The sequence below is a fragment of the Chanos chanos genome, chromosome 6 (assembly GCF_902362185.1).
Source record: "Chanos chanos chromosome 6, fChaCha1.1, whole genome shotgun sequence".
Taxonomy (NCBI): domain Eukaryota; kingdom Metazoa; phylum Chordata; class Actinopteri; order Gonorynchiformes; family Chanidae; genus Chanos; species Chanos chanos.
The window spans coordinates 37,388,521-37,414,731 of NC_044500.1; the positions used below are offsets into that span (position 1 = coordinate 37,388,521).

Genomic DNA, 26,211 nt, shown 5'->3' on the forward strand with positions numbered 1-26,211 from the left:
CTAGTGAATTGTGGGATATGTAGTTCCCTGATAATAGTCATTGACTGGTTGCTGTAGTGACCATAGATGTATTCAGAAGTCAGTGTTCAGGGCACTCCCCTCTGTGGGTCAAACTGTAGTGTCCCCCCGCGGCACGGAACTGACACGCCAGACTCGGCCGTAATCTGATCTGTGGTCCTGCCCTGCGGCTGTCATCCCTGGAGAGGGGCCACCCCAAAACTCTGAAAGCCTAAACCAGCAGGCAGGGGGGTCCATTGGGTAGATTGGATTCTGTCCCAGTACTTTTGGTTTCGTTGGAACTGGGCAATACCTGACCTGGATGGTCTTTATATCACAGGTTTGTTTTGTAGATTGGATTCACTAGGGACTAAAGCTAACAACCTATAACAAACGCACAGACAGCCAACGGTCCAGTCACATAGTGGAGACCCTCTCATGGCAGTGTCCCAAGACAGAATAGAGATGAGGGATGCAGCGTGGCCTACGTGTGGAGCTGAACAGAAGCTTGAGTTATGTGTACAAGTGCCATGGCCTTTTTGATTTCTGCTCTCCTGGGAATGTTTACTCTGTTTTGTTTTGGTGGAGAACCTGTTTTTTTAAAGAAAAAAGCTGCTCTAGTATTTACCTTTGGCCAGAGCGTGTTTTTGTTTACTTCCAAAAAAAGAGGCCATTTGAGCAGGTCTTTGGAGGGAAAAAAAAACCGAGGAAGTCTGCTGAACGTGTTTATTTAAAATTTCCCCCTCTAGTCGAACATAACATTATAGATGGAAGGTATTTGATTATAGCTGTTATTTTGAAGATCTTTGTGGAATAGATTTTTAAGGAAAGGGGTGCTTTTTCCCCTCCTTTCTGTCTGAAAAATCTTTTAAGTTGTTATTCTCACAGATATGTTTTACTTGGCTGTAAGCTCCTTCCAGGCCTTTTATTTGACTGGCATATCAGAATAAAAAGGCAATTCACATACACGTTTCCCTCAGCATCAGTTTTAAAATACTGTATATGTAGAATGTTCTGATTAGTAACAAAGTAGGTTAACAACAGGCAAAAGAAATACACTTTCACTATTTATTGAAATGCAGTACTTCTAGTCTATTTTTAAAATTTTAGCTTTTCCACCCTTTGTGGAGTTTCAGCTTAAAGGCACGTCTAAATTACCTGGCTAACATGACATTTGGAGCATTACTGCTTGCCCAGAAAACTCCCACGGTTAAACTACATCCAGATAACTGGGGCTGTAAACTATCGGTCAGAGCGTCTGCTAATAGCATTAAAGAATACTGCAGGATATCCTGTTTTCTATTTGAAGACAAACTGGACTCTCATGGGATACATCTCTGTATATCTTTGTTCAGATGTGTTGACAGCAGTGCCAGAAGAGAGTACAGGACAGCTGTTAGGTGCTGATGAGCCTCATTCTGTCTGTTTGGCAGGCACCTCTCATGGAATGATTTCGTGATTCAAACTCAACCCCTCCCTTTTTGTCCCCCCCCCCCCCCCCCCCCCCCCCACTTTCTCTCGCTCTTTTCTACACCAGGTTGACTCCTGAAGACCGGCGTCTGCTATGGGAGAAACGTTATTTCTGCCATGCTGAGAACAGCTGTCTTCCCCTCATCCTCGCCAGCGCGCCTAGCTGGGAATGGGCGTGTCTGCCCGACATCTACGCCCTGCTGCGTCAGTGGGCTTGCATGAACCACCTGGATGCTCTGGGCCTCCTACACGCCACGTAAGGGCTCCGCGGCTGCCGTGTCTACGTTCAGTCGAGCGTTCGTGTAGAGGACGCGCCGTCTGTAGAGGCCTGGCTCTCGGCTGATTTGAGCGTACCGTGAACAGACCTTTTGGGTCGTCCAGTAAAATAAATGTGCGGCGGAGCGCAGAGAACGCTGCGAGCGCCCAGCCTGCGCACTCAGCATTTGTGGGCTTTTTTTATAACTCTGCGTGTCAAGGAAGGTTAAACCAAAAACATAATCAGTTGACTTCCCTGTGTGTGTGTTCATGTCTCAGGTTTCCTGATCAGGAATGCAGGCGAACAGCAGTCCAATGGATGGACTCAATGTCTGATCCTGAGCTGTTGGACTTCCTTCCTCAGTTAGTACAGGTATTACCCACAAATCTCTCTCATGGCCTCTTTCACTATCTCTCATACTCCTTATCTTGCTCCTTCTGGACCCTCTATAACTCCTCTCTGTAACTCATTTCACCGTACTGAACCAGGCTCTGAAGTACGAGTGCTATCTGGACAGTCCACTGGTACGCTTTCTGCTGAGAAGGGCTATTGGGGATATGCGCATCGCTCACTACCTCTTTTGGTGAGTCTTCCTTCACCAGTTCCCACTCAAGGGATTTCAGCCCAGCACCACATGGAAATGGGGTCATGCACGCACACACACACACACACTCACAGACACAAACACACTCACAGACATACAGACACCTGTTCTGTGTCTGCATGCATATTTGTATTGTGATAAGCTAGAAATCTGTCACACTGGAACTCCAAACTAGGTTTGTCTGGATTGGCTGGTTCCATCGAGTGAATGGTGATCTGTTCCATTTTTTACATATGCATTTTCATTTCCATGTTACACTTTTCATTTCAAGTTACAGCCACATAATGAAATGTGTAGTTTATGCTTGTACATAGAGGAAACTATAAATCTTCTGCATACAGCGCCATCTGGTGGAGAGATGAGGAATGCCTGATTAAAGGAGTGTAAAAGACTCATTTTCCCAGTAATGCTACTGTTTGAAATAATCTGTATTTTAGAATGCTGGTTTTTGTCATGTCACCTGCACTTTTTTTTTACCCTAACAATTTTCAAATACAGATATGAAAAACCATCAAATTTAACTTAATAGTACCCTAATAAAAATGTATGGACGTCTTTCTCATGGTCTCATAGGCTGCTGAAGGATGCTCTGCAGGACTCTCAGTTCAGCATGCGCTATCAGTACCTGCTGGCAGCGTTGCTGTGCTGTAGTGGGCGTGGTTTGAGAGAAGAGTTTGACAGGCAATGCTGGCTCGTCAATATTCTGGCCAAAGTGGCTCAGCGTGTGAGAGATGCCTCCCCTTCATCCAGACAGGTCAGCCACATGCCAGGCAGGACTTAGATGCTGCTAAATCTCTCTCCAAAGCAGTATATGTAACAAAAACCAAACTTTCAAGTGTGGCATCCGGTATAGTAATAAGTATTGTACTTGGTAATCATATCGCACACGCAAGGCATAAGCAAACAGTAGTATTCATGTAAAAGTGAAGGACTGTGCCTTGACTGAAGAGTTTTAAAAGGAATTGTACTGAAAATTGTTAAGTCATCTTTTTAATTCACCAAATATTGTCTGTCCTGTGTGTTGTATATATTTAGGCCATTCTTAGAGAGGGTTTGGATGAGGTCAAGAATTTCTTCTCTGTGAGCAGCAACTGCCGTCTTCCCCTCAATCCAAGCCTTCAAGTGAAAGGCATTAATATACAGGTAAGAGTGAGTGTGTGTGTGTTGTACCAAGGCCATTGTATAAATAAATGTTAAATAAATAATCAGGGAAAAGCAGCTGTATATTGTAACTTCTGTTTAAGACTTAGAAAAGAGAGCTGCCTTTCCATGTTATTGAATCTTCCTCTTTCTCTCTTCCTTTAGTCTTGTTCCTACTTCAATTCAAATGCAGTTCCCCTCAAGCTCTCTTTCCAGAACTTGGATCCTCTCGGAGATAATATCAGCGTCATCTTCAAGGTTCCTCCGTCCAGCCCGTTTATATTTTTATATGTTCTTTTGGCGGGCTCACTGATTTCTGAATGACCTGTGTGACCCTGTGTGTTTCTCCCAGTCAGGGGACGACCTCAGGCAAGACATGCTGACCCTGCAGATTATTCGCATCATGAATAAGATCTGGATCCAGGAAGGACTGGACATGAGGATGGTCATCTTCCGCTGCTTCTCCACAGGCCGTGGACGAGGTACAGACAGGAGCTCATTCTTTTTTTTTTTTTTTTTGTGAACCTTGACGCCTGATTTCCACACAGGGATTGCAGAGGGACTTATCACTTTGTTAACATTCATTAGAAAAAGTTTAAGAGCTTGGAGCTAAATTGTCATGTTTAATAATATTGTAGAGATAACATTGTGATATATTATATAGTACTGATAATGTAATTGTGGTAATATTCAGGCATGGTGGAGATGATTCCTAATGCAGAGACACTGAGGAAGATCCAGGTAGAACATGGAGTCACCGGGTCCTTCAAAGATCGGCCGCTTGCTGACTGGTTGCAGAAACACAACCCCACAGAGGACGAATATGAGAAGGTGAGTACCTTTACTCTAAAATGATGTAATGGTGCTTTGCAGAATAGCCATGCAACTCATCGATCTCAATTTGGTATTTATTTCCACAGGCTGTGGAGAACTTCATCTATTCTTGTGCTGGCTGCTGTGTGGCCACTTACATCCTGGGAATCTGCGATCGTCACAACGATAACATCATGCTGAAGACCAGCGGACACATGTTCCATATTGATTTTGGCAAGTTCCTTGGACACGCGCAGATGTTTGGGAACATCAAAAGGTAATGACATGAAAAAATGAAGCTAAAGCTCATCTGATATCAGTAATATTGATGAATCTGTTATTCATCCCCAATCTAAATCAATTTGATTTGTTTGTGATCTCTAGGGATCGTGCCCCGTTCGTTTTCACTTCAGACATGGCCTATGTCATCAATGGAGGTGACAAACCTTCGAGCCGTTTCCATGACTTTGTGGATCTGTGCTGCGAAGCCTATAACCTCATCAGAAAACATGCACATCTGTTTCTGAACCTACTTGGCCTGGTAAGCACACACAGATGGCCTACTGACTCCTTAATTATTTTTTTTTCACTGTGCTTAGCTCCTTTGCTGTGAATAATAGCTCTATTTATCATCAGATGTTGTCCTGCGGGATTCCTGAGCTTTCTGATGTGGATGACCTTAAGTATGTATACGATACTTTGAGACCACATGAGTCTGATGCCGATGCCACCATGTACTTCACCAGGTATGGAACAGGAGAAGTATGGTTAGATAGGGAAACGATGGTTTTGCTCTCTCAGACTATGTAGACACGATTGCATAGTCTGTATTAAGGAACCACAATGCACTTGTGTAATACAGTACACATCAAATGATACTGCATTAGTTTATGAATGCAGTCATACCCGTTGATATTGCTGCATATGGCCGTATGACTGCAGTAATGACCATTATTAAGATCTCTTTTTCTGTAGTAGATGAAAGTACGTTAAATGAAGCAGCTGGGTTTTTTTTTGGTGATGCAGTTCTTGTTAGATCAGCATTTAAAGAGGAAAATGGGAAGCGGGTTGGCTGATTAAAGCAACTGTGGGATCCAGCTTTTTTTAATCAGCGTGTCTTCTTTTCACAGGCTTATTGAGTCCAGTTTGGGTAGTGTAGCCACCAAACTCAATTTCTTCATCCACAACCTGGCCCAGATGAAGTTTGCCTCCTCAGAGGAACGGCCTGTGCTGTCCTTTGCCCCTCGTGTCCACACGCTGAAGAATGACGGACTCATCCGTAACCTTTTTGTCTGCCGCCACATTAAAACGTACAGCCCTAACAAGGGTTACGTAAGTCCTTTTACAACACCTTTATAAAAAAAATGACAAGGGGCTATCTAGTCCTGAAACATTACGATTGAAATACATCGTAGTCTTAATGCTTTTTCAGCAAAGAGATTGTGATCTGACAAGGCTTTTCATAAATGTGTTTCAAAAAGTGTTAAAACAGGCTAAAAATATGCTTTTATCAGCAATTTCTGTCATTCAGACCTCAAGCAAAAAAAAGTGTTCCTCTTTCTTTTTTTTCACCTCAAGACATATGTGGTAAAAGTAGAGCGTGAAGGCCAGCAGGGGGCGACACTGGTTCAGAGGAGTTTTGAAGAGTTCCACGAGCTGCACAGCAAACTGCGTCTTGTTTTTCCTTCTTCTAAACTACCAAGGTGCAATCAAGCTACCACATATATTCGTATATCTTGTAATGCTATTTCCATATTGTAGAATATCATGTCTGTATTTAAACATCCATGTTAATTTCAATTGTCTTTTGGACTCTCCATGACTATTACCCATACCTTTCAACTGTTATTTAATTTTAGATCTAGATACATTCGTGTACCACCAAACCTCTCTTTTACCCCTGAATGTCTTCATAAAAGTAAACATTGCCTTATGGTCTATGTTTAGTAGATAATGAAGCATTTTGACATCAGTTTTTCCCAGTACCACTGTTCAGATGTAGCCAGGCATGTGTCTGCTCAGCCAAGCAAATGTTGTTGTACCTATATGTCCCAACAGCTTCCCCAGCCGTTTTGTGATTGGCCGGTCTCGTGGGGAGGCAATGGCTGACAGGAGGAAAGATGAGCTGAATGGGTATGTTTGGCATCTGATCCATGCCGCTCCAGAGGTCGCACAGGTAACCTTTCAACCCTGACATTCTAAACAAACTCTTACCAGACATCTGTTCAAGCATATGTAATGTTATTAAAAGAAATAAAACTGAAAGAAAATATTTTGAGAAAAGGTCCGTCATCTGCCGCGAGTCATTTGAAGTCATTTTGACAACAATACCTGCTGACTTATACACCGCTTCATAATGTGACTATGCTGAGTCATAGTCATATGTCTAACCATAAATATAAATAAAACCACACCCTGGGCTTTTCATTAATAGTAGAGAACCTCGCCATGTTACAAATAGTATAGTAAAATGAGCCAGCGATCAGTCTGATGAGTAGTGTGTGTTAGTCGCTGGTTTCAGTTTGACTGGCCTGTTTCTTGGAAGCCAACCACTTGTTCTGGGAAGAGGACATGTGTTGTTGGTTGACAGGGTGGCTTCTCTTCCACATGCCTGCAACAGTGCTCAGACTGCAAACTCAATGAGAACTTACAAGCTGTGCATACATTCACTTTCACATTTAGCTGTTCTCAAGAGAAAGTCTGAAAAGAATGTAACCGGGCTGCATAACATTTGCATTTCTGTCTGGTTTTATGCACTGTCTGGTTTATTGGTTTTTAACACCTGCTTTGATTTCCTTTGGCACACACATTCAATATGTCATTTGTTGTTTTGTTGTACTGTAAATAAATCCCAGTGTTTCCTGGTTTTTAACTGAATGAAATGCTTTTTAGTGTGACCTGATCTACACCTTCTTTCACCCGTTGCCAAGAGATGAGAGACCTGGAACTGTTGTGAATACTCTTCATAACAAAACAGCAGGTACCTTCACCCTCTTGCTTTGTATATATCCAGCATGCGTATGCTCAGACTCACACACACACACACACACACACACACACACACACACACACATAGACTTAATTACCCTCTGATAAGAGACAGCATGGAAGGTTAGTCACCATGTATGTTTTACTGCTTTAAGTTCAAGGTACATTTCTCTCAGTTTAGGGTCTTGTACATTGGCCCAGTCAGCCTCACAGAGCCTGTTGTAGCCTTGATGACAGGAATAGCTCCTGATAACCTCAGCCAATGCCAGGCTAGAGTCTTATCAGTAACTATTAAGGCAGAATGAGTAAAACTACACTGAAATGGAATTAGGACAGAGGGAGTTGGCACGTTTATTGCTCATCATTTCCTGGTAATTTAAAGCTGGTTAAACATTAATGATAGTGATAACCAGTGATGGGTTTTGGATATTTCTAGAACAATGCTCTATCAGCATTGGCTCTCTGGTGGCTTTGTGGCAGAGTATAATCTTTAGCTTATTTGAGATTGGTTAATTTGTCACTAGGATGAAGACTCTGTAAACCCAAAAACCCTTCTCTTTTAATCTGCCTAAACTTCTATCTCCATCTGCACACACAGTACAGTAGTTTCTCAGACAGCTGTTCATAATCCGCACCAAAAAACATGCATATGTTTACTTCTGTCCCTTCTTTCCTTCCTTTCTTTCACGCATAATGTTGTTGCAGAGGTAACCTGGGCCCCAGTCGCTGGTAAAGTGGTTGGTGAAGTGAAACTTTCCATCTCCTTCAAGAGCGACAAACTTTTCATAATGGTGATGCACATCCGGGGACTGGTGAGTGCTACACAGTAACACGGCTTAGTAATGTCAATGACAAGAAAAAAAAAGCCTTCAGACAGCCCCTACACAAGATATTACCAGAATATGTTAACCTAAACCGTTGTAGCAATTTGAAAGTGTTTGTGTTCCATGAAACCTAAGTTCTAAGTTTGTCTTGTTTTGTCAACAGCAACCCTTGCAGGATGGGACAGATCCTGACCCATACGTCAAACTGTACCTCCTTCCTGACCCCCAGAAAACCAGTAAAAGGAAGACCAAGGCAGCCAGGCGCACTTGCAACCCCACATACAATGAGATGGTATGGACATGCCATAACTTAACACAAGCCTATTTGGTTGACCATCTGAACCTTTGACTGAGTCTGCAGAATCTGCAGTAACAAAACACAAAACTAGTGTATCAGATGTGAAAGAGATGTTGTGTCCATGACAGAGCAAATGAAAGGAATGTTTCAAAATGAACCATACAAACCTACCTTATTTTTCTGATGGTGTATCTGTGTAGCATCTTATTACTGATCCTTGACTTCTATGTGTTTTGAGGTGAATTGGACTCTTTGAACTCTTTGACACTATTCTCTCCCCTCTAACTCCTTTTGCAGCTGGTGTATGATGGTATCCCTCGAGGAGACCTCCATCAGAGGGTAATTCATCTTCGAGTGTTGAGTGAGGGCGCATTCTGGGAGAATACTCTTCTGGGTGAGGCATTTATCCCTCTCAAGAACCTGAAACCTGGTCACTGCTGGGTCGACTGGCACCAACTGGGCACAGGAGGGTCTGAGACAACCCGCTAGACAGTTTGAGAGAGTGTGATGGTGAGAGAGCAGGGACAGGCTGACTTGTGTGTATGCACGGGTGGATGAATACCCCCTAAAAAAAAGGGAATCGTTTATGTGTCTTTTGCTCATGGGTTTTGGGAGTTGGCTGGATCCAGCTGTTCAGAGGTAGAATACTTCCCTTAGTGGTGGTGCATTCTATGGAGTCTCCAGTCCAGGAGGCATGTGGATCTGGTGATGGAGTGTCATCACCAAATACTGTAATCATGGGATAATGTGGACTGTTGGGATTTATGATGGCCAGATCTGAATTTGACAAGCTCTTGGTCACAACTAACAATGAAGGAACTTTGTACATAGTGACTTAGTGCCTCAGAAAAGCGGCATCGAATGACACTAAGCACAGCTGTCACATTGTACTTCCCTGTGCTGGGAGGTCCTGAGACTGCTGGATGCCCATTCTAATCCTGCTGTCCATACTCATGAATTTGAGCAACCCTATGTCTTGTTAAATGAGGGAATTTTAAGTTATTTCTTTTTAAAATATTCTTTTATTTCAGCTCAATTTTGAGCTTCATGTCTTGTATGGTATTCATTATTTCCCTGATTAATAGGTTATATAAATTTTACATAGAAAAAGTGAGGTAGTGACTGATTTTGTGCTGTAAAAAGGTTCCCTGTCATCTGTGGCAGGGGCTTAAGATTGTTATGATTATGTGAGAATAGACATGAGTGAGAATGTGTGGCATGAAAAGTTTCTGTCAATTCACTGAATCTCCTTTTTAAATGTAACTAATGCAGATCTCAATTTTGCCCTCAGTTTTTGCTCTTGCTTCAAATGTAGTGCTTATACAATAAAAATACATCAAACCACCTTCCATCATATGGAAAGTGATATCACCAACATGTTGATAGCACAGAAATATTTAGGAGAAGGCTTACTGCTTTCACTAATCAACTTAGAAAAACAACACAAACATTGTGCCTGGTGTTTTAGCATAATGTCCAGTTACCCATAGAATTGATCTCACCAAGAAAATACTGTTTTTTTTATTGTTTGCATGCAGTGAAATTTGCTATTGGATCAAATTTGCACTTTTGCTCCTGTTTGAGTATTTTGACATTTTTTTAATAATTCAAAATGTAACATTTTATTTATTTTGGAACAAAACAAAGCAGTGACCTTAGGATGTTATTGTTATCATTTCCATTGCTTTTATGGATCAAGCTATTGAGCTGTTAGAAAGAAAAAAAGAACAATAGCAGGTGCAGGTAGGGTTCACCATTCAAAATCTAAGTTAATTAAGGCTTATCCCCAAGTCTCAGTTATGTATGTGTGTGTGTGTGTGTTTTGTTTGCCTCTTCAGAAAACAGTCCAATGCATGCTAATACAGCTGCTGAACCACTAGCATCAGATTCTTATATTGTTGTGTGTCCATACACTTCATATTCTGCTCCTGTTAAAGATGCCCAGCAACTATTTGCTTTTTCCCTTTCAATGCAGTTTTCCTGTAGAGAGGAAATGAAAAACAAATCAGTGGTAATGTTGAAAATATGCAGGCTACCTGACTGAAAGTAGTTGGGGCTTTTTGGTGAGTGACTGAAAAAGGATATATGTGTGTGTGTGTGTGTGTGTGTGTGTGTGTATATATATATATATATATATATATATATATATATATATAATTTTTTTTTTTTTTAACAAATAGCCCTCACAGTGGAAGTAAAGCTCTGCATATCATGGTGCCCCACCACTTAGATGGCCTTAACTGAACCTGTGTGACTGACTTTGACCCAAAGTGGTTCCAACTGTCTAATGAAATAAGATTATTTCTTTTATTTCCATGGAACAAACTTTTGCAGGACCTTGTTATGGGTATATGTTATGTTCAGAAATAGCACACATTTTTTTATAAGCAGGCTTGATTGCTGTGTTGTGTATAATTTCATTATTTAAGCACACCATTGACTGTTGTTCTAACAATGTGGAAAGATTGCTCTTTGTGTGATACACTTTCCTTACTAGAGAAACTGTGTGTAATTTGGAAATCTCTGACTTTGGTATGATTATGCCAAAGTTTTAGGATTCAAAGGGATTTTTCCCTCACTGGTCTACAATAGCTCCTAAAGATTATTCATTTTCACTGTAGCTCTTAGCCTTGTGTCAGCACCAGGTGAATGGAAAGAATGTAAGTTCAAAATGAACATGTTTAGTTTGCTGTAAATACTGAGAATGTCATTTCAGTGTGATCATGGAAAGACATCATAGTTTTATCCTGATTTTTTAGACTTAAAATATGTATTGTGTAACTTTTATTTTGACCATGTTTTGTAATATTATTTGCACTAAATAATAAAATGAACTTGAACTGAATGACTGTTTTTATACCTGATAGTTGTTTCCTTCTGGGGTATAATTAAATTGCAAGTGTAGTGTAATGGAGCAGAGGACTTGCTTGTGAAATGATTTCATTACATTTCATCATGTACAGCACAAATGCATTCCAATAACTGTCCTCACTCGTAGGTTGTTTACCTGTATTCATTGGCTCTGCCCTCCCTCTAAACTTCTTATGTGTTCATCTCCCATCTGTGGACCAGGCCTGATGCCTGTGGTCTTACTGGAGTAATAATTACATCAGGTCAGTATCATTTATCAAGGGTGTGTTTTTTCAATGGAAGCAGTGTGTACCATTTGCATTACATACATAATAGTCACACCTACACAATAAAATATTTGTCATTACATTGTTTAATCGTTGCCACTTGTTACGCATGTAGTTAGTGAAAGATATTGCAGAAATAAATACATTTTCAAAGTGAATTTAAATGCACATAAAAATGCTATTGAATAAAGTAGTTTGCTTGATAGTAATTATTAATTATTAATTACAGCCATACAGTTGCGTACAACTGTACTTCAAAAGACTCTTAATTTGTTTAGAGCTGTACACTGTGGGCTGTAGTGAAGATTTTTAAGAAATTTCCACTGCCCTGAGAAAATAATCAGCGATCATGAATTTTTAATGTCAATTACATCAATAAAAAATAAGAAATTTTAAAATAGGTGCATCATTCCTAATTCCTCTTAAGGGTCACCCATAGAAAATGTGATTTCATTAGATATTTATTTGGTCTTGCACATTAGAATCAAAAGCTAAGACAGGAATAGTTCTATTTAAAATGATAAACAATGATCCCTATTCTATCCAAAAGGTGACAAATTGGCCAGTTTAGCTGCCCCTCCTTTAAACCCTGTCCTACAGGCTTTGATCAGATACTGTTCCTAAGATTTATGTGGTAGTTCCTATTCGTTTTAAAATGGCATCTGTGAATTCTTATCTGGCTTCGCATTGGCTACGTCAAAAAACCTTGTTATATAACACGCATTTGTCTACGTAATGGCTACGTTCTGTTTTTTAGTGGACAACTTAACCACGATCCCTAAGCTTTCATAACAGTCAGCACATGTACGACATTCCCTTATATTTTCTGATGAAATCTCCTGTCTACTCGCTGTACTACGCGCGTAGCGCAGGCGGAACAGAAGGTCTATCGAAGAAGAGGACTATAATTGAGGAAAACACTACTAAAGTGTTACTATAGTTTGTATTTCTTCGTAGAATTTACATCTCTTTGTCGTTCTGTTCTGACAGTCCGTTGATTGACTTTCGGTTGGACATTATTGTAATTTCGCTTTCGCTGGCTGACTGTTCAGGTTTGTACGATAAGGTACTCTCGTTTCGCCCGGAGGAACCTTGAAGCTAACAGCTAACATTAGTCCTGTGTTAAAAAGCAGAATGGCCTTCTTGTCGACGTTTGATATGGATTTTTCCGACTCCTCCAGTGAAATGCGCTCCATTTTTTCGACATGTTTTACCAATTCCTCTCCCCGAAAGAAGGCCGACCATTCTCAGGATAACGTTCAGCAAAGGGACACTACAAGCTCTGTAGCCAATATGGGTGATACTGTTCTCTGGCTTTCAGTCGTAGCTAACCGGTATGTTGTTCCTGCGGTCTAAGCGAAAATGGACTCTAAGGAGATTTGAAATTCAGGACACTCTTCTGTTATTCATGGACAATGTTCTGGACTGCACATTAATGAAATGACTTGTGTTGCCAAATTACGAGTAGCTAACATTTAGCAAAAAGTAATCCGCGCACGATTATTTCCTCTAGGTAACTTGTACTGTCTCAGTTCTGTAGTTAGGCTAGAACGCTAAGGCTACCTATTTTGGTTGAGTTGAGCTAACCAGAGTAATTACTTAATCATAACTAACAAGAGGTAACTCTAATTAGCGCGAAACAGTACACATTGCCGTACTTTATGTTGAATTACCGTATAAGATCATTATTTCCCATTATAGTGTTCTGTAACTACTTAGAGAGGAGACGTTAGCTTGGCTGTTGCAGGAAAGGAATAGCGACAAGTTATCAGTCTGCCAACGCTAGCGAGGAGTAGTTGCTGAATATACTCGGCGTTAGCAAATCCAACTAATTATTTGTTAATGATTTTAAATATTAGTATTTATAGCATGTGTTATTAAATACAATGTACAAGAGAATAAATTCAGAAGATAATTTCCCTAAAGGAAATAGTTCTCAACCCCTGACCATCCGTCATGGCGTTGCAACCCTTGAAACTCAGGAGCGTTCGTGGTTCTCCGTGGTTTCAAGGCCGGCATGGTCTGTTCTTCAGAAGTACTTACCCGGGTTGTCGCAGACATTTCCTTTTGCGGACTGGGGCAGCGAACAATGCAAGGCAAACTTAGATACTAGAAATTCTCTAATGGGTCAACTCGATGACATTTTGCCAACTACTAATCACCCCCCTCACTTCAACGTAACATACGTACACTTTCGGCACGGAAACGCAGAGTTTGTGCCTTCCAGTGGTCCAGAGTCGCTAAGTTTTATAACCTCAGACTCCCTCGGAGAATTAGGGATTCAAAACACTGATGTTAAAGAGTTAAAAGTCCGACAGCAACAACCGGTAGGATATTTTACGTCGGCAAGAAATTTTCTCAGTCAGTTTTTATTCAACGTAGTCTCACCTCAGGAAATAAAGCGCGCTGAGCACGTTAAAGTTCATGTTGGAGACGTTTGGTCCACGGGTGTGGTGGCCACTCGCCCCACGAATAACTTGGGCGAGTTTTTGGGGGCTGACGATAGCGTTCAACACTTACTTTCCAATTTATCGCGGACTACCGACGCAACTGATGGTAAATCGCAACATTGTGGAGACTATCACAGCAGCGACCATTGTCAGCCACCCCAGTGTAGCGCAGCGGCTGCTGTTGCCAAGCCAACAGAACTATTTGTACATGGCGATGACAGGGGTTCAATGCACAACGAAAGCTCTGGATTTCCGTGTCACAAAGAGTCGACTGACAATGAGAGCCTTCACATGCCCAGGCCACAATCCCTCCCTAACTCAGACCAGCTCCCGCTGGACCAGTGTAGCACTTACGACCCCCTTCTCAGTGCTAGAACTGCCATCGCCTGCAGTGAGGTGGCAGTTCTGACCCCAGACCAGGATAATGGCTACTCTAGTTTGGAAGAAGAACATCCAAACTCTAGGTTGCATAAAATGAGGTTTCTGTCTGAGGGGCCAGAGATGTTAGAAATAGACAGACCTATTGTCTCTCAAGGAGAGTCAACAGGGTGTGAAACTGGGAGGGAAGGAAGTTTAGAGCACGCTGAGGGTCTCTGTTCTGAAACAGAGAGGCAACAGGAACAGGAAGAATCTAAAGAGGAAGCTGAAGAATCAGCAGCTCCAGAACAGGCAGAACCTTTGCCCCACCTTTCCATCCCGCAATGTCAGAACAAAGCCATTGCTTACATCATGGGTCGTCCCGTCAGTGGGGAGTCAGAATCAGAGGAGAAGTCAGAGGATGACAGTGACTGGGATAGTGATGATGATGATGATGATGATGGCTTTGACAGTGAGGGATCATCCCATTCCTCTGATTCAGAGGACCTGGATGACAGTGACAGTGAGGACGGTGAGAGAGATTCAGATACCGAAGAAGCTGACTCTGAAACAGAGAGGCTGTGGAATTCTCTGTGCCAAAACAGGGACCCCTACAACCCCCGAAACTTCACCGCACCTATCCGGACAGCCCCAAGGTCCACTGGTGCAGCAGAGGCTCTTGTCTCTGTTTCCCCAGCAGACTGTGCACCCTCTCCTTTCTCTTCTTCCCCATCCTCCCCTTCACCTCTGCTCTCACTAGAGGATGAGTCAGGGGAAGAAGCCTGTGGGGTAAATGAGGCAGAAAATTTGAGGCTGTGGAACTCTTTCAGCTGCACAGCTGATCCTTACAGCCTCTTCCATTTTCAGGCCCCCCTTAGGACTCGAGAGACAGCCAGGGGGCGCAACAAGAAGGAGTTGCCTCCTGATTTGCCTCGCTACAAGAGAGAAGAGGCAGAGGAGAGGTTGGACAGTGGTTTCTCAGAGTTGGCTCCCTCTCTAGGCAAGACAGATGTCAAGTGTACCAGGCTCAAAAAGGTGACTATATCAGACATTCATTCAAGCTCATTGATACCTTTTCAATGACAGAATATTTTGCTGTTTTTGGTTGTTCTTTAAATGAGGGTTTATACATATATATAAAAAAGAAAATGATCTCTGTATAATTATCAATGCTCACATTATGTTGTGGTCAGATTAAAATAAGTTTTAGTTTTCATCACATTGTGGTTACTGACCAGGCCAGTTAAAAACAAGGACATACATACCCGTTCATAAATAGATAATACATGCGGTCTTATTTGTGGCATATATAGGGTATATACAAATGGCAATGTCTTGCGACACTTGAACTCTTACTTCTTTCTTTTGTTAAGATTACAATCATATGATATTGGAATTCATACTTAGCTGTTTCCTCTAAATACCCAGGCCAGGACAATGAAATAGACATATAGTCAGATTTGTGCCCACTGTTGTGTTGAGCTGAAATGCATAATTGTAGTAAATTTAGTCATTAAGGAAATATTGCTAAGTTATCTTATGCCCAAACTACATGTTAATTCAGACGTTCTTTAGCTCTCCTCTCATGAAACTGACTTAGATGTACATTTGTATACATCTTAACTAGATTGAGTAACAGCAAAAGGCAGTGTGGGGCTTTCATTTCATAAACACACAGTCTTGGGCCAAAGAGAGTGATGTAAAGCTTTGCAACACTCTTCTCTCCATTTTGCCTATGATCCTCTGATGCAGTGATTCCATTTTCCCATCTCCAGGGAGACGGGAGTGAATGCTCTCCCCACATCTCATTATCACTCAGCAGCATTAGCGTTAAAAGCGTGCCCCATTTTCCTCAGTGTGTCTAAGTCATTAGCCCAGCCTTGGAAAACGTGACTGCCGCCACACTGTGAAATGGAAGAACTCATCTGTGTGCATCAATCTCTGTGAAACTCCTGCTTTATTACGTTACAACCACATCATTTGGGGAAGATATTGTATGTTACTTAGCAACAGTATGAACTGGTATAAGGATTTGCTTTCTAGCTTTTGGTGTTCTCTTACATTTCTGAGAGCAGTAGCACGTAATTAGACCAGGAGTTCACCCAGAATAAGAACATTGTGTTCATCTCAAAGTAGCATGCTGTAGTATTAATTCCCCTGTTATTTTAGATTTAAAAATAGTTCTTGTGCTGCAGTAAGCAGTCACTGTCATCTCTTGTAACTAACATTTTGGTTCCTCTCTAAAAGGGTAGTAATTTATATTTTTTTAGCATTTGTGACAGTGTTATTTATTTATTTATTTATTTTTGATAAGGCTGCTGTTTTAAATGAGTCTGGCAGCTTTACGAATGTTAATACAGTCTGTAGTGTTTCATGTTTTATTGTATGACCTGCTTGATGTAAATGTTGTAATATGGTTTGAGGACATTTATTGGGCATTTATCAATCAGGCTGTTGTAATTTAGTGGTTGTTTTGTGTTAATCTTCTTCAAGGTGAGATTTTTGGAGGAGGTAGAGGAGTTCTATGCCAGCAGTGATGAAGACCGACGTGGCCCTTGGGAGGAATTTGCGCGTGATCGCTGCAGATTCCAGCGACGCATTCAAGAGGTTGAGGAGACCATCAGCTTCTGCCTTGATCCTTCCTTCCGCCTGGTCGTGTTTCAGAGACTCAGTCACAGTAGCTGAGTTTGTTTATTAGTCCCCACATTTGTTTGCTGTTGTTTGGTTGAATCTAACTGCAAAGAGAAATGAGGAAAAGAAAAAAAAAAGAAGTATCTAACTCTGTGGTTTAATTCAGGGTGGTAAAAGGCCAGAAATGAACTGGTATTCATAAGGCTTAAGGGCTCATTAGTCATAACCCAAGGAGTTCCCACCAGGGATAGTCACTGCACTTGTGTCACAAGCTTCTAAAGCAAAATGTTCTGTGCTGTATTGTGTTTCGCTCCTCAGATATTTGAAGCATCTTCCTTATCTTGTCACAGCCACTTTCACACTGGTCTATTTTGGACTCCCCTCAATGGAACATCAAGCTGAAAACAACCATGATATCATTCAAATTTGCTTTCATTATCTGCTTGTTTTTATTTAATGTCCGCATTGAGAGTAGTAAGCGAAAGCAAAACTATTTCCTGTATTATTGTGTTGGTCTACACAAAAACAGGCCCTTGTTTCAAGGTGACAAGCTGAAAGTGTGACACACACATGCACTAATTGTGCTTAATTGGGAATAGAGATTAAAATGCTTCTGTTCTCTTTAAATCTTTGAACTGTATTGTGCAAAAGTATTTAATACTAATGTGTGTTGTGTTAGCTTAGCGTTCCCCATTGCCTTCATCTGCCAGGACTTCATTGTAAGATTCTCCTGTATTAACCGCAAAGCCAAAGATAATATGCCTCAACTTTGATCAAGAACACATAGTTAAAGTCCAGTGTTTGGAGAGTTGACCAGACATCAAAACACTCTTTAACAGGTAAAGCTCGGAATACAAACACACTGAACGTGGTGATATTTACAGCCAGTACTAAGCAAATCTCATGTCAGTATCTATTCCTGTACCAGAGAAAAGGCTTATGGGCGAGGGTCTTAGAGCAGAGTATTTGCATGATCCTCATCCTTCTGTATTTAAAAACTGGCCAAACCATTTGACTTTACAGTGTGTGAAATTCAGTGTGGTGTATTTCATGTTGATAGGGGGTTGTTTCTCTGTACTTTGAACTGTGGCAGCTGTGACCAAGTGAGTGAAATCGTCTGTTTGACCATAGGTGAAATACAGGGACAGATTGCATGTTTTTGAATTAAATCACTAAGAATATATGCTTATGTCAAAGCATAAAGCAAATTGAGTTTTTGGATCAGTCTAGTAACAGATAATTATTTTATTTTTGTAAAACATGAGTATAGTTATACTGCATCTCTTGGGGATTTGTGACATGCACATGGATCAAAATAAATTTTAATTAAAATACAATAATTTAAAAAGTAACTGGGTTGTAAATCTTCTTTTGTGTTCACTCCAAAACAATGTACAACAGTCACAGAACAAGAGGAAATTGGACACAAATATTGTGCATTTTCTAACCAGACATTGATCACAGTGTATGTGTTTATGTGCAGTGGTGATATACAGCTGACTTAAAGGTTCTTTATTCAAGATGTTTTAACTTCAGTTCAAAAACACAATCCCATAGCCACCACCTGGAGAGATGCGTGAAATAATGTATAACGTTTTTTAAAAATCTTTTTGGCCGATATTATTGAATTTTAAAGTTAAACATAGGTTAAATATTGAGTTTGATTAAGTAGGTTATGTAAACATATACTGTATATTCGAATTAAAAACTCTCTTCCGCGTTGATTTAGATCGTCGTTTGTACTATTAACCACAAGGGTGTGCTGGTTTGCTCTGTACCGCGTCATCGTTGGGGAGAGAGACTAGAATGGCCTTTAAAACAATTTCATGAATTTAAATAAGAGGATAATGCATTATTATTATTATTATTATTATTATTATTATTATTATTAGATTTTCAAGTCAGAGATTAGTGAGTCGTTGCCACCGTTCCTCGAGTAAGACTACAAAGTGTGTAGGCCTTTGAATTTACACAAACCTTATTGTGACAAAGTTCTCTGAAGACTTGAGTCAAGACCGAAAGTAAATCTTTCAGAAACGTAAGTCCGGAAATTGAGCGGCTATAACTAATTTCACGCTTTCTTCCTTCCCTTTTGTTTCATTTAACGCATTTCAAGGGGCTGCATTAGAAATATGCCAGAGCAAAACTTTTTTGCTCCCCCTTTGTACTTTGCTCCTGTCTAGTCCTACCATGTATGTCCACAATGAAATTACTCCTGTTACGATTTATTCAGTAACGTTAGGCGTATCTCACATGAAATAAATCGTTAAGATCGTAATGCTCACGTGGACAAATACAGGAAGCACATATAGTTGTACTTGCCCATCTGTCTTCCAAGATTTCTAATAAATAAATAAATTCATATACAGAGTGCATTCACTTTTGCAGTCGATTATAAACCATTGAATTGATTAAAAACATGTTAGTTTGTGGTCAGAAAAAAACAGAATTCGTCAACAGAGGGCGCTGTTCACCATACCTACGCAGCACCATATTTCAAATAGCGTGTTCTGTTATCACGATTCCTGAGCAACTAAAATATTTAAACGCATGAGAGATAAATAAAGCATATATTGCATAATTCATTCCAGAGTCTGAAGAGAAAACAGAGGGGAAGGGGCTTATATTCACAGAGCAGAATTAGACTGACCCAGACTTGTGACCCTTACACTGGGAGAGAGTACCTGAACAGATTTTTTAAACACACGTGGACTGTACTTTTAATACTCTTTAGCATAAGTTACTGCATAAAAATACTCATTGTTGCAATAAATCTGGACCTTGAACACAAACATTGGACCTCATACAATACAAATGTGCATTGCTAATGTTGCTGTGTAATTACCAGTCACACACGTTTAGTCCAAATGCTTTGATCCAAGCATTCTATATAACCTAACTTTGCATGGCTTCACAGTGCAAAGCAGAACAATACTGTCTCTTGGTACCCATTGCATCTGGTTTTTAGTGGAATGTACCTTGAATGAAAAAGCAGAAGGTGCTTTGTCCTTTTGTCCAGTGATTTTATCCTTTAGCTCATTGAATACCATGTCAGCTATTTCACATAGACAGGAGGCAAACTGTATTGTTTGTAGAATTTATACTTTTTTCCCCCATAAGTGTTAGGATGTTATAAGGTGACTTATGAGGTATCATGATTACTACTGAGACCATATGATCCTTCAGGAAACCATGGATTTTTGTTTGTCAGGTGCAGCACAGCTTAGAATGGGTTAATCCTTAGCTGTAAAGTGGGGGCCCAAGTCCTTATTTGCTATTGGTGGGCTGGTTGTCTAGGGGTGGGTTGCTGGAGATTACAGGTCTTTCTCCCTCTCTTTCTTTAATGAAAGAGAGAGAGAGCAGCTGTGATGCATCCGCCTACCCTTCTCCACTGGCCTCATCCGTAGAGTGGATTTTCTCTCCTCCCCCTCCCCCCTCTCCTCTCTCTCTCTCTCTCTCTCTCCTCTCCATCCAACTAGCTAACCATAGTGACTGACAGCTCCGATGGTGTCATGTGACATTTAAATACCCTGGGATTTTCAACGGGCATGCTCGGTAGTGTCTCTCGTTTTCTGCCCCCTCCCTCCTTTCTCCCGTGTGCTGTCACTCCCCTCCTTTATCCATCCCTTCCTGAGGAGAGGATGCTTGTTATTGTACTGCATCCTGATCAGAACGCCTTCACCCGTTAGCACTGTTGCCGTGGCCACTGTGGCTACTGCCTCTGAAGACACTGTTACTGGATCTTGTATTTCTTCTCCCTGAACCAGACAATTTTTGCCTTTTTGACCACCATCTTTGGTTCACCCACTGACTCTAAAATCTGACTTAATGACTTAATCTTCTGTGGACATATTAGAGCTCAGCACTCTAAAACCTCAACTGGCAGGCTGCAGGAGGTAGAGACAGTGAAGCCTGTAGCAGTTGGCTGGTAAGTGTCTTCGTTTGTGTTTATATTTTACTCTTGTGTCTATTTGTTTGTGTGGGTTCCCCACCAGAGCACCTCACCACCAGTAAATGTTCAATATAGCTCAGGGCTATTTTGTTTATGTTTGGGTAACCTTCCGGAAAATGGCAGTGTTAATTGTTCTGAGTTCATTGACCATACTGTTCCTTTGTGTGTGTTTGTGTGTGTGTACACATGGTTGTATGTATTCTCTAATATTAATTTTAACTGAAGAGTTGAGTGAATATTGGGGCGATACATCCTTCATTCGCTCCGTACCCATTAAAATGACAAGGCATAATGAACAGTCTTCCAGTTAATGAGGGGACCCAGCTCACATCAGGGTGGTCTCAGAACCAGTGATTTCAGATAGAGGAGTGTCACCAGATGGGCAATGTCTCCTACTGTCCCCCAGTGTGTCACCACCTGTCTGTCTCTCTCTCTCTCTCTCTCTCTCTCTCTCTCTCTCTCTCTCTCTCTCTCTTTCTCATCATGAGTTGAATTTTCTACCCTTCTCAATGGTGTATTTGTTTGAATCATGTGGATGTGTGTGTGTGTGTGGCTCTGCTGCCTGGCATTTAGAGGAACCCATGGCAGGGCTAAGCCAAGCCAAGCCGAGCCAAACCAAGCCAAAGCAGAGTGGATGAAACACGCTTTTGATTCAAGGGATAAGCTCTTTTGACTTCAACTCACATCCTGTAAAAGACTCTTAACATTTAATGGGTTTCTCAGTCCGGGTTTTGTGATGTAGTACGCTCTAAGTCCTTTAATGAATTGATTTGTTAACAGATAATTTTGAATGATTTATAAAATGCTAATATTGGTGATCTAGCTTCTGTGAGTCGATGCAGCTTGACTTTACAGAGTTTACATTGTCAGCGCTCAGTTAGAGTCAAGCCACTCGCTGTTGAGGTGCTTTGGATTAAATGGCATTAAAAGGATTTGTGACACTGTATTATGAATGAGTGGACATTTGTGGGTGTACGTACAGAGTTGAATGTGGTGTTCAGATCCAAAATGTATGCATCTGTTTTGATGACAGACGGGCCCGCTTTCTGTTTGTGTTGCTACTCTCATGTCTGGCCTCTTCATGTTTTTGTATATTGGTTAGTGTTACAGATCTTGTCTTGCATTCCCATTGGCTGGAGTGTATAGAACCAGTGCAGATACTCATTCATAGATTGATCTTCTTTACATGTAATTTGTGTGTGAACCATTGAAAGAAAGTTTTTTTTTTACTCGTGTGTATACCCGTGTGCACACTGCAATACAGTCGCACTCATCACCCACTTGTGTGAAGTCTTCCCTTTGCTGATGGTGCTGCTGGCTGTAGGTTATCCACCAGAATGCTGGACGGTAGTACGATGCGGTGTTTTAAGGACAGACTGCAAGGATTTGGTGCAGAGCACTGCAAGAGATCTCTTTGCATAACTCCAAAATAACCTGCTCTGCTCATTTTCAGTTGGCCTGTTTGCATTTTTATGCCTTCATGAATATGTTATGCTCTTCCACTTGTGTCAAGACAGGATATTTTTGTATGCCTGAGGAGTTGGCCTATGGCAAAATGTATTCTGATCAAACTAATAATTTCTTTTACAAAAGGTTTGGCATGGGTGAAAGATTGGAAAATTTGTGGTTAAATATATAAGAGCAGAACAGAAATGTCTGCAGGGTGGGATGTGATTATGTTAATTTAGTTACTGACGAATGGTGATGACTACCTCTTTGGTTAAGAGTAATTAAGAATGGTTAGGGTCTAATGCAAAGCTGAACAGACAGCCTCCATTCAGTTATGTGAGGTGAAGCGTAGTGTTCCTGAGTGTGGATTACAGCACCACTCAGGGACTGATAGGTTGATGGAAGCAGGAGCTGCAGATTAAAGGGTTAAGCTCCTCAGTCCTCACCTTTATCAGAGAACTGTCCTCACTAGGGCACCCATGTGGTTTCCACAGCAACCCATGAAGAAACCGACTCTAGGGCTACACGAGAGGACAAAAGGCACCAGTGGTAGAGAGGATGGCGTCTTTGTGTGTTGGGGGAGGAGACTAAAGATAAAGGAAGAGAGAGAGAGAGAGAGAGAGAGAGAGAGAGAGAGAGATGAAAGATGGAGATTATAGCAGCTGCTCTTATTGTTTCCCCTGAAGACCTGTGATGTCCTTGTGCTGCATTCAGTTTTAGGCACCAGCAATCTGTGTTCCTCATAGGCTAAACGAATGTTACTCTTATTCTGACAGATTTGCAGATTTGTTGAAAATAAGTGAGTAAGAAGCAAGTTATGGTCAAACTGTCTGAGAGCGGAGTGTGTCAGACATAACAGATTGCTGTTCCCCTTGGCATGGAATTGGTGGAGGACCATGTGGCATGCCAAAACTTGTGCCAAGCCCATGGCAGAGAGAGCGTTAACCCCCTTATATAAGCCATGGAACTCCAGCCTTGGCCTCTTTTACACCTGTGGGAAAAGCCCTACACCTGGCCACAGTATCACTCTTCGTTTACATTATATGCTTGTCACCTCAACTGGTCCGTTCACCCCCTCCAATCCCCTGGATGCTTCAGTCACCCAATCACATTTTTTTTTCAGTCTGCACTGAAGATATCAGTCAAAAGTCTTGTTCTTCCTTCCCATAGGACGCTTGTAGGAGTTATGGGCAGAGCCAATGTACAACATGAGCTCAGCTGTACTGCTGAAGTGCTAAACCTCTGTTGTGGCAGCAAAAGTAATGTTAGCCTACATATCCAGGCATCCCCTGCATTGGATGATTATGCAAATGTGGAATGATTTCAAGCAACATTGTTGATATGTGAATCCACAAATGTTTTGCAACTTTTGCCTAAATGTACTAAAGAGACAGTGTTCCTGTGTAATGTACTGGTTGTCAAATAACTAAACAGAAGCTGGCGCTTTTTCTTTGTTTGTCCATTGCAGACTTAAGACAATGAGTCATTGATTCCCTTCCAGAGACACTGGAGGATAAAGAATTATACAAACAGTCTTTCATGGCTTGTGTATCTCAAACTAATCATAAACTGGGTCTAGCAGTAACACTGGAACTACATGATTACAATTTAGATTAATTTAGATTAATTTCCGTTAAATACATGGAATTTAAAAGAAATTCCTCTGGTAAGAAACTACAGTATTTACTCTGACTTTGTGCTCTCTTTGATTCTACACAAAATACACTCACTGCTGGACATTTTGCTGTAATATAAGGCCTGTGGATCCATGTTTGCGGAATCACAGGGTTATTAGAAATTCTTGATGACCAAGTTCAAATCCCCATCCAAACTACAAGGTCAATGTAACAGCCAAAGGTTAATTTCAGATGAGAAATTCTGTACAGATTGTTACCAAAGTCCTAAACACAAGGCAAAACCAGTAAATCAAGTCAAAATCATACTCATGACACCAAGATATAGGAGCAAAGTCTTGGTAAATCACATCAGCACACTCAGTGTGTATATATATGTGTGTGTCTTTTTCTCCAGCACAGAATAATGAGTTATTAAAGCTGAACCATGAGAAGAATTTTCAGACAGTCTCTTAAAACCCCGGCCAATCGACTACCCATGTGAATCCATATATATATATATATATATATATATATATATATACACACACATACACACACATACACACACACACACACACACACATATATATACACACACACACACACGCACACACATATAAATAAGGCTTTACATTCAAGATATATAGGGTCAGACATGTAGAGAAAAACAAGTGGATTCACATGGGTAGTGAAGGAGATGGCTGCTTTATGTAACAGAGGCCTTTGATTGGCCGGGGTTTTAAGAGACTGTCTAAAAATTCTTCTCATGGTTCAGCTTTAATAACTCATTATTCTTTGCTGGAGAAAAAGACCATCAGCATCTTGTGCTGGAGAAAAAGGCCATCGCCATCTTGTACAATCATGTGGAACTGATGATACCTACTGTATGTTTGGGTGAGTTGTGAGTTGATGGCCCATTTAGGGACACAAAATGACTGTTTTCTTTTATAATGATGTGTAAAAGTTGCAATATGCCCCTTTTGTCACTCTTCAAAAGGGTGATAAAATAAAATGATAATCACAGAAAAAAACTCACAAATGAAGCAGTTATTCAAAGCAATCCCCTCTTGTTTTATGATGGTCCAGATGTATCATCGTTACATTGCTGCTGTTCATTTTCTATAAGCATATTGAATGTGCTTATAGCTCACTGTCATTGGAATTTAGTATTGTGCTTAATGTTGTTGATGTTTGTAGATATGTCATAGCCTTGATTACATAGACCTCTGTAGAATGTGAACTTTATACTCCTGGGGAGCATATGCCATCAAAAGAAACAAACTTAAACTTCATTAACCAATAAAGAAGTTTGTGCCTGGGTCTTGGTCTCACTAGGTCTCCTAATTCCCTTCTCAAAACCCAGCAGTCCCCCATAGTCTTGGATTTAGGCTTTGACAATAATATAATCACAGCATGCCTTGTCATATCTAGTACTGAGCAGTCATTTGGGCTGTGGTCTCCATTAGCATGTGAATGGTACTGCTGTGCTCTCTTCCACTCCTGGTGGACTGTCTGGACAGACTCTGAGACGCCCACCTTGTTCTCCCTCAGGGCCAATTAAAGGGGTTTTTATTCCTGAACCCTTCCTCAGTGATGATCCTCCACAGCTGTGCCTGTCCAGACTTGAAATGTTGTTAATTTTCAATAGGCCGAGAATTACGGTACATTCAAATGTACACAGTGGGCATCTGTGTGGCCCTGTTTGCATACGTCTTTGAGAGATTTTGTGTGTGTGTGTGTGTGTGTGTGAGAGAGAGAGAGAGAGAGAGAGACTGCCTGTCTAGCTGGCTGTCTGTCTGTCTGTACTATGGGGGAATAACAAGTAAGTTTTTCATCAGTCTGTTCTTTCAGATCCTTATCTTTCTCCTGTTGTCTGCTCCCTGTGTTTTGGTGGCCTTCTGCAGTGTACTGTATGGTTTTGATTGGCACAATAGTTAACATCTGTTTTGGCTAACACAACCAAGTAGTTCTGATCTCTCACTAATGCAGACATAACAGAGCATTTGCCATCATATCATTAGCCATCTTAAAGGAGGCATTACTTTATACTTAAGAGTCCAATTCAGCAAGGCCAGTAAAATGTCTAATGTATGTTGGCACCTTCCAAATCTGTTTATAGAAACATTTGATCATAATTCGCTGCAGTTACAATGTTGTGCAATACATAAATTGGAACACTATTAAAAAAGAAGATGTAAATATACTCATGAAGTATATAGCTGAGAGCAG

The 26,211-nt window shown here is 40.9% G+C and overlaps 2 protein-coding genes across 2 annotated transcripts in view; both read left to right on the plus strand.

The window, feature by feature from the left end:
- Window positions 1–10,488, plus strand: part of pik3c2b (phosphatidylinositol-4-phosphate 3-kinase, catalytic subunit type 2 beta) — a 30,397-nt gene extending 19,909 nt beyond the window's left edge. Inside the window, exons 16-33 of the mRNA XM_030776576.1 lie at window positions 1,535–1,723; window positions 2,002–2,095; window positions 2,212–2,306; window positions 2,901–3,081; window positions 3,363–3,470; window positions 3,633–3,725; window positions 3,820–3,949; window positions 4,162–4,298; window positions 4,388–4,557; window positions 4,665–4,821; window positions 4,917–5,026; window positions 5,411–5,612; window positions 5,859–5,983; window positions 6,339–6,456; window positions 7,173–7,260; window positions 7,974–8,080; window positions 8,256–8,384; window positions 8,688–10,488. Coding sequence (XP_030632436.1) covers window positions 1,535–1,723; window positions 2,002–2,095; window positions 2,212–2,306; window positions 2,901–3,081; window positions 3,363–3,470; window positions 3,633–3,725; window positions 3,820–3,949; window positions 4,162–4,298; window positions 4,388–4,557; window positions 4,665–4,821; window positions 4,917–5,026; window positions 5,411–5,612; window positions 5,859–5,983; window positions 6,339–6,456; window positions 7,173–7,260; window positions 7,974–8,080; window positions 8,256–8,384; window positions 8,688–8,879 — 2,425 coding nt within the window. The 3' untranslated portion in view covers window positions 8,880–10,488. The remainder of the gene's footprint in view (window positions 1–1,534; window positions 1,724–2,001; window positions 2,096–2,211; window positions 2,307–2,900; window positions 3,082–3,362; window positions 3,471–3,632; window positions 3,726–3,819; window positions 3,950–4,161; window positions 4,299–4,387; window positions 4,558–4,664; window positions 4,822–4,916; window positions 5,027–5,410; window positions 5,613–5,858; window positions 5,984–6,338; window positions 6,457–7,172; window positions 7,261–7,973; window positions 8,081–8,255; window positions 8,385–8,687) is intronic.
- Window positions 10,489–12,395: 1,907 nt separating this feature from the next.
- Window positions 12,396–18,289, plus strand: ppp1r15b (protein phosphatase 1, regulatory subunit 15B). The gene is made up of 2 exons (XM_030776367.1): window positions 12,396–15,369; window positions 16,828–18,289. Exons 1-2 carry the CDS (start codon window positions 13,414–13,416, stop codon window positions 17,017–17,019), a joined length of 2,148 nt encoding a protein of 715 aa, XP_030632227.1. The 5' UTR covers window positions 12,396–13,413; the 3' UTR covers window positions 17,020–18,289.
- Window positions 18,290–26,211: the final 7,922 nt, after the last annotated feature.